Source organism: Chenopodium album, chromosome 20, assembly GCF_948465745.1.
Source record: "Chenopodium album chromosome 20, dcCheAlbu1.1, whole genome shotgun sequence".
NCBI classification, from domain to species: Eukaryota; Viridiplantae; Streptophyta; class Magnoliopsida; order Caryophyllales; family Amaranthaceae; genus Chenopodium; species Chenopodium album.
Genome location: NC_137853.1, coordinates 40,119,917 through 40,128,566, shown reverse-complemented (window position 1 = coordinate 40,128,566; position 8,650 = coordinate 40,119,917). Strand labels below are relative to the sequence as shown.

Below are 8,650 nucleotides of genomic sequence, written 5' to 3'. Positions count from 1 at the left end.
AAGATCGTCTTCAATACATGAGATCTTACAAGTGTGAGATATAGAAATGATAAGTGGGTTGAATTTATCGGATCTCACATCAAACCCAATCGGGTTTAAGGGTTGAATTTATCGGATCTCACATCTCACCCAATCGGGTTTAATTGAACCATAATTTCAGTCATTTCTGATCAAACTTGCTAATTCATCAGTACTTGGTCTAGGTGACTTGGTCCATCCATTAAAAACCCGAACATCCATTAGAGTATTCAATCCGATCCTGTTGTTACTTCTTCACTTATTGTATTAAAGAGATGGGTTGATTTGCTGAAATAGTCGACTTTTGCTTAATTTGGTGATGTTTTGTTTCACTGTGATTGCTCGTATGAATGTTAAGATTTTATGTGCAAAAGTAATCTTTTAGCAGAAATATCAACATATATATATATAAACAACTGATACTATACATTAAAGTAACACTAATCATTACATTAGTGATTAGTCTAACAAATTATTACATTGTTCTTTGATTGCAATGTAACAAACTCAGGCTCAACTAAATCTTTTTTGCTTAGGCCTGTTCTATAGAAATTTTCGAGCCTGAATTACATGGCTTGATTCGACCAGTTAGTTCTATTGCTCTGCCAAATTATGTAGTTCAGGTGAAAACATCAACATTATTATATGTATGGGTCTTTTTCTAAAGGCTTAGGGTGCTAAAGACACATAACAGGCATTACAGTCAGCTACTTACATTATCTGCATTCTCCTTGCCAGTCTCACCGATGACCCTACTCCAGAATCGATGCTCCTTCCATAAAAGATCGATCTTCTCAAGGGGCACATTCTTAGTCTCGGGCAAGAAAAAGTGTATAAAAGCAGTCATCAACACAATCCACCCCCCGAAGAAGAAGAAAATTCCAGCCTTCAAGTGGCATAATATAGACAAAAGTGTTTGGGCAACAAGAAAGGTGAATATAAAGCTGAGAGCCACAGTTATACCTTGAGCAGCAGAACGTATCTCGAGCTGAAATATTTCGCTTGGCACCAACCATCCTAGAGGACCCCAAGAGAAACTAAAACCAGCACTGTAAATGCACAAAAGGATCAAAACAATATAGGAATATCCTTCACTTAAACTGCCATAATCTCCTAGCTTTGCTGAGAGTATACTTCCCACAACAATAAATGGAACTAACATTGCTACACCACCCCAGAAAAATAAACTTCTTCTCCCAAATTTGTCAACTGTTATTATTGAGAAAACGTCTGCAGCAATCGCTACAACCCCAATTACCACTGCTGAGAGAAGGGATGCAGACTCACCAAACCCAATGGTGCGAAAGAGTACAGGAGCATAGAATCCCACCAAATTAATTCCCGTCATTTGTTGGAAGAAAGGTATTGCTATTGCCATCACGAGCTGAGGTCTGTATTTCTGCCGGAAGAGTAAATCATTGAGGGGGTGGCTAATGGATTTTGAGGTTGATGATGCCTCTATGAGTTCATTCAATTCTTCTTGGACATCAGTTGTACCCCGTATTCTTTGTAAGATAAGCTTCGCCTTTTGGTGATCCCTTTGGATCAAGCTGTTCGGGGTTTCAGGGAGGAAAAATGAGCCCAAAGTTACAACAAATGCTGGTAGTGCTGTCACAGCTATTGAAACTCTCCATCCCCAGCCACCTTTTATCTTTGCAGTGCCATAGTTGACCAAGGATGCTAAGAGTATGCCAACGGAAAGACTAAAGTGGAAACCGTTGTTGAATGCTCCCCTGTATTTACTTGGTGCTATCTCTACCAGATACATTGGAATTACCTGCAGAAATATTTAGACTAGATGAGCACAGAACTACCTTTATAAAAAACTTAGTCTACTATATCATACCAACTTACTTGCCTGGTTTGCAAAGCCAACACCAATTCCAAGTAGGACGCGGCCTAATATGAGCATGTAAAGATTAAGAGCTCCACCACTTAGAAAGGAACCAGCAATTACTGCTATACCTCCAACCAGGATCGATAGCTTACGTCCAAAGGCTTTGGTCATCGACGAGGCAAACAATGAAGCAAAAAGGCCAGCAAAGTATAAAGATGAGGTGAATGAAGTTAACAGCTCACTATCAAATTTACAGTAGTTGCTGATTTTTGTGTCTTCTTTCATCTTAATGTATACATGTGGGAAGAATTTTTTCAGAAATGGATCCATTGATGTAACTCCACCTTCACATTGACACAAAATACTTCATTAGCTTAATGTAAATTCTCTACTCTGGTTACGTACTACTTTATGATTTCACAAAATCAACCGCCACAGCCAATACCCAATCTAAACTACCTGACCAAAACCCAAGATTCAATCAAAACACATAACTCGAAATTTAATGAGTAATATTGATTGAATCAACTTAATAAGCTAATCTCCAATAGACCAGCACATGATCTGAATAAATTCACACAATAATGATGAATGATTTGATGATGGTTTATTATATACAGTATACACTTCAGGCTTTATTCACCATAACAGTATAAATAACACCACTTATCAAATTAAGGCTACTTAAAACATTGAGATAATAAACATATACCTGATACACCAATGTCATAGCCAAAAATGGCTCCTCCAAGAGCAGCAATTATGCAGGAAAAAATAACAAAACATGTTATTTTTCCATTGAACTGCACATTAGGATCACTTGTTATAGGTATTCCTCCTGCCATTATCAATGAAAAACAGAGAAACAGACTGACAGTAAGAGTCTTAACACCCTTAGCAAAGTTTTTTTTCAGCCACTAAATTGTTTGGGTGTGTTGTTGTGTACCAGACTTTTCTACAGATATTGATAGTGGGGACAAAAGTGGACTGGGAAGTCCATGCCAGAAAAGTAGTGGTGGATTCAAGGACACCAGCCATTTTGATTGGACATGATTTTTCATTAGTAAAGCCAATGAAAATATATGTTATGACATATAGATTAACAGCAATTAAAGGGAAAATAAATAAATGGGGTGGGGGGTGGGTGGGGGGGGGAGGGATTAGATGTTACCTATCATATCAACTGTTCAATTAAACTGCTAATGCACATTGATTATAAAAGAGTGCTCACAAGATAACAAGCACCACTTACAACTAGTGCACAACCTAAAACAACCGTTTATATATAATGGTCGAGTTTTTGAAGTACTACGGTAATATTAATTATATTATCCAGGATTATGATTTTAGAATCATCAATCGACTTAAGTAATGATTATATGACCAGACTCAATCCAAAACAAACCAAATAACTTAACCAAATGACTCATCAGATAAATATGAGCAAACCAACTAATTTGAATATGAGGGCAAACTTATCAATGTTTTTTTCTTTCATGAGTACTAGATGATTGTATGTATTAATATATGATGATGTGAATGAAGAAATAGTTAAACATCATTATAATTGCTTCAATACTCAAATGATTGCTACAAATCTGCAACACATGAATACATGTACATGTTCTTTGTGGAAAAACTAAAATTTTTGACATGTGTGAACATTCTAGAGGGAAACATCACTATATTTTCTGAACACTTTGGTTTCACCTTTTTCTTACAATCTCCTCTGTAACCTTGGCAGTCTAACCAATTGACCCTACTCCAGAATCGGTGCTCCATTCATAGCAGACCGATCTTCTCAAGGGGCACATTCTTAGTCTCGAGCAATAACAAGTGTATAAAAGCAGTCATCAACACAGTCCACCCCCCAAAGAAGAAGAAAATCCCAGCCTTTAAGTGGCACAACATAGACAAAAGCGTTTGGGCAATAAGAAAGGTATATATAAAGCTGAGAGCCACAGTCATACCTTGAGCAGCAGAAAGTATCTCGAGCTGAAAGATTACACCTGGCACCAACCATCCTAGAGGACCCCAAGAGAAATTTAATGCCCAAAAGGATCAAAACTACATAGGAATATCCTTCACTTAAACTGCCATAATATCCTAGAGTATATTTCCCACCACTATAGATGGAAGCATGGAACTAACATTGCTACACCACCCCAAAAAAGTAAACTTCTTCGCACAAATTTGTCAGCTGTTACTATCAAGAAAACGTCTGCAGCAATCTGCACAACCCCGATTACAACTGATGAGAGAAGGGATGGAGACTCGCCAAACCCAATGGTGCGGAAGAGAACAGGAGCATAAAGTCCCACCACATTGATCCCTGGCATTTGTTGGAAAAACGGTATTGCTATTGCCATCACGAGCTGTCTGTTTTTCTATCAGAGTAGATCATTGAGTGAGTGATTGATGAATGTTGAGGTTGATGCTGCTTCTATGAGTCCATTCAGCTCCTCTCGGACATTAGTTGTACCCCATACTTTGTAAGTAAGCTTTGCCTTTTGGTGATCATTGTCCCTTTGGATCAAGCTGTTAGGGGTTTCAGTGAGGAAAAATGAACCCAAAGTTATGACAAATGCTGGTGGTACTGTCGCAGTTATTGAGACTCTCCATCCCCAACCACTCTTTCATGTACATGTAACATGTGGGAAGAATTTTTTCTGAACTAGATCCATTGATTTGATTCCACCTATACATTATAAAATTTACAGCATCAGTTTGACGTTAACACTCTAACCTGGCTACAGAATTAGATGAGGGTTAAGGCTTTGCTGTCCTTTATGCATTGTTCTGCATAACACTAATCAGTAAGGATGCCTATAAGGATCTCAGTTACCATTTGAAGGAAATACTTTGTAGAGTTCTCAAGATTATGGGGCTATGCCGCAATGGTGTCAGCTGGTAACTATGACAATACAACCTTGAAAATAGAATTTTTGAAATTCTATAAAAATCTACTTGAAGAAAATATGAGAAAAATACTCACCTGATACTCCGTTGTCATAACCAAAAATGGCACCTCCCAGGGCTGCTACTGTGCAGGAAAGCACAACAAAGCAGGTGATTTTGCCACTGTAGTGCACGTCTGGTTTGCTTGCTGTTGTTACTCCTGCCATTACCATACAAAAGAAAAAGAGATAGGTCGACCAACACTAGCACCCTAAACAGAGTTTGGCCAGATGCTTAATAAATTATATATTTTTCACATATTCAGAATCAATGGAAGGGGCACATATTCTAAAGCTTTGCAGCAAACCATTCTACAGGTAATAAAATTGGGGAAACATGACTTGCATTGAATATGATTGCATACATACATCTGTCAAGTTCTTCGTGAGGACAATGAAAAGTCATTCACAGTGGGTATGAGAAGTATCAATTAGCAGAATAAAGTACGACATAAATATTCCACTGAATGTTGCCGATGTAGATATCTCTATAGCTAGCAAATCTCCATGTTCCTTCAATTTGATAATGTGTAAATATTGTAATATAGCCCCCTATGATTTTCACAGCACCTCCTTTCTTCATGTCACTTTTATCATTCAAATCCCGATAAGACCTTTATGGCCAGCATAAGTCATTATCCATATGAAGACAGATCCACTTGCCATTCCCGCGAGGATGACCACCTAAGTAAGGATTTCAAAGAATCAATACATCATAAGCTTTCTCCTTGATTAGAGAAAAATTTTATCTTGGAGTTACTTCAGCTTGTTACAAAGTTAAAATTCAAGATAAATAGACTTTCAAGCTTCTATCTTTGAAGAAACTTGCATAATTTTAATTTTTTTATTTAGGTGTGATATATGTGGAGTGCCAGAGTACCTGAATTCATTAAAAAAATTAATTAATTTATTTACGTTGTAGATAAGAAAGAAATCATACCCATTTGAATAAATATTCGTGATTGTCCTTCCATGAGTATGGGATGTTCATGCCAAATACCGCAGCTACCAAGGAATACACAGACAAGGATAGGGTCCCAGAGATGAGGCAAAGCTCTAGCTGCATTAATTTGAAGGAGAAACATTTAACGCAAAGAAGTATCAAAGGGGTGGCTCAATCTCCATAAAATTTACGAAACTAAGAAATTATGAGTACATAACATACAGTATTAGTTTAGCAGCAATGAAAAACTAAGATTTGTACCTGAATCAGTTGATTTCTGTGGTTATCAAGCTGCAGTATTAGAGAGAATGAATAATCAGATTACTCTGCAAAGAGCCTCTAAACAGAAAAGCACATATACATGCTCTTTCTTGAAATAAGGTCACATTTCTCATGTATACTACAAGACTAGTTCTTCAGTCTCTCATATTCTTACCTGAATGTTAATGTAGTCTTCTGTATCATCAATATATTCACGAAGCTGGAAAGAGAATATTTCATGTAACAGTTATATCACACATGGAATCAAAAAACACTTGAAAAATTACAAGGACAGTACAGCATGATAGGTACTTACAGTGGTCAGTTTGTTCATTGTGCTATCAATTTGCATAAAATAAGCCTGTGATGTGCCCCCAGAGAATTTTATCTTAAACTAAGTTCATCATTGCCAACAAAAAGAAAAAGGCATATAGCAAGATTAATATCCTCACCTCTAGCAGCATCTCAAGTTCCTCAACATCGTTTTCCTCATGAGCAGATATCCCACTTGCTCGGCTTGTCCTGGACATCTTCGAACGGACAGCAGGTGAGGCAGGACACCAGTTTGGGGCACAAGAAATGCTGACAGGTGAAGAATTACGCGATAATTTCCTTGACAGGTAAAGATCTCCCATATCTTCATCATCATCTAAGAGTTGTTCTAGTTCATCCCTGACCTAGCCTCCAATTATATTACAAGACAAAAAAAATAAGTCCTGTGGAAATTTCCCAACAATATGCTTAACACAAATAATTTGTTATCAACTTCAAAGACTGAAACAAAGCATCATTTATATTCAAGCAAGGATTTACTAGGAAGTGTGGACTTCACAGTTCCAACAAGTATAGTCAACAATTACACCTTTTGAACCCGGTTTGTCAATCTTGTCATCGCGCTCTTCAATTTACGCACTCTATCCAAATTCCGGCTGCTAATCTGTCATCATTCTTACCAAAGTCACAATTCTAAAGTCAGACAAAACTATCCAATGCATCAAATAAATGCACTACACAGCAGTACAAAAAAACATGGAAGAGAACTTGCCTTAGAAGTGAGCTCATCTAAAGCTGGATATGCATCAGTTTCCAACTCTGTGGTACGAGCATCAAGGTAGCTACAAATTGCTTCTAGCATTACTTCAAGCGCCCGAAACTCAAACGGAAAATCTATATTAACCATTTCATTAATTCGTTACTCATTAATAATTAGCAATTTTAAAGGTATCAAAAGTTAGAGTAGTTTTACACCATTTATCAAATCTATTGGCATTACAATTTTCGTTTTTCAATCAATTTCTCAATATGATCACTATAAAACAATTCTAGTACGAGTACTAAACAATTGTCAATCATATAAAACTAATCAAATTACCAGCAGCTTGCTCATCCTCCTCTCCGAGCCCTTCGAAAAATGCTCCTCGGACAGCTAACCTTCTTTGCAACTCCTCAACCACGGGAATCACATTTTCATCTAGTGGATCCCGAAGCCATACCTAACCCAATTAACAAAAATAATGAATAAAAAGTGTAACTTTCATAACAAATAAAACTTTTGTGCACGTATTGAACGCGCCCAATATTATAGTTGATGATGTCTTGTACACCCGCTTTAGTTGGTGTACGTCCCAATACAAAGGTGTTATAATGGGTGTCACCGTGTCATATAGACATAAAGTGATACGAAGTATATGCCAATTTTTCCAAAAGTAAGAAGGTTATACAATAATTGAAGTCAAACAATTGAATATCCATCCCTTTACTAGCTCAAAGTTAAACGGTTACCTCCTCAGCTGTGATGATTGCTTTGATATGCTGAAATCACACCCAAAAAATCAGAATTTAAAATCAGAAAAACATAAAAATTACTAAAAACAACACAATCAATGATATAAAATTAACCTCCAAATTCACAATGATAGCTCTTTCTCTACCCAAAATAGTTGAAGGGTAAGACAACAGAGGATCCAAAATTCTCAAATCTCTAGCATGAATTCTCAAACGTCTAAGAATTGAATATTTATCCAAGTCCAAAAATCTGCTTTCTCCTTCTGAATTGAACAGAACCCAGCTGCTGGAAACCAAAGTAATGTTCTTCAATGCCATAATTTCTTCAAAAAAATACTCAAATTATCAACTGGTAGTCACAATTTCTTCAATTATTGCTCAAATTACTCAAATTATCAACTGGGTAGTCACAATTTCTTCAAATATTGCTCAAATTATCAAATGGGTACTGAAGATTTCTTCAAATTATCAAATGGGTATTGATGATTTGCATGATTGAAGTGAATTGAACAGTGAAGAAGGTAGATTGGAAGAGGGTAGGATGAAGAGAGAATAAAAATGAGAGGATAGGAAGAGAGAGAAAGGTGGGTTAATGCCCTAATGGTAATGAGGCACTGATTAAGTGTGATAACTGGTAACAGAGTGTGAGTGCGATGTTTGGTGGTTATCATCAAATTTTGCATGGCATTTAGCGGCAGGTGGTGGGGGAGGGTCCGGAGGGATGTGCTTGCTGTGTGACTCACTAACTCTTGATGTGTTTAAATTTGTGGGCGGGGGCATTCCCGGCATTATCACAACGTAAACAGATTTTCCGTTTTGGATTAGAGGTGACAATTAGATTGTTTGAAT

The 8,650-nt window shown here is 37.0% G+C and overlaps 2 protein-coding genes across 2 annotated transcripts; both read right to left on the bottom strand.

Annotated features, from left to right (window-relative positions):
- Positions 1-425: 425 nt before the first annotated feature.
- Positions 426-3,256, bottom strand: LOC145597909 (hexose carrier protein HEX6-like). The gene is made up of 3 exons (XM_081654177.1): positions 2,568-3,256; positions 1,877-2,199; positions 426-1,795 (listed from the first exon to the last, which is right to left on the bottom strand). Exons 1-3 carry the CDS (start codon positions 2,698-2,700, stop codon positions 722-724), a joined length of 1,530 nt encoding a protein of 509 aa, XP_081510303.1. The 5' UTR covers positions 2,701-3,256; the 3' UTR covers positions 426-721.
- Positions 3,257-3,403: 147 nt separating this feature from the next.
- LOC145597910 (magnesium transporter MRS2-I-like) lies at positions 3,404-8,415 on the bottom strand. The gene is made up of 12 exons (XM_081654178.1): positions 7,916-8,415; positions 7,799-7,828; positions 7,389-7,509; positions 7,062-7,183; positions 6,879-6,953; positions 6,469-6,693; positions 6,333-6,377; positions 6,192-6,236; positions 6,017-6,046; positions 5,753-5,872; positions 4,851-5,496; positions 3,404-4,553 (listed from the first exon to the last, which is right to left on the bottom strand). Exons 1-11 carry the CDS (start codon positions 8,117-8,119, stop codon positions 5,410-5,412), a joined length of 1,104 nt encoding a protein of 367 aa, XP_081510304.1. The 5' UTR covers positions 8,120-8,415; the 3' UTR covers positions 3,404-4,553; positions 4,851-5,409.
- Between the last annotated feature and the right edge of the window lie 235 nt (positions 8,416-8,650).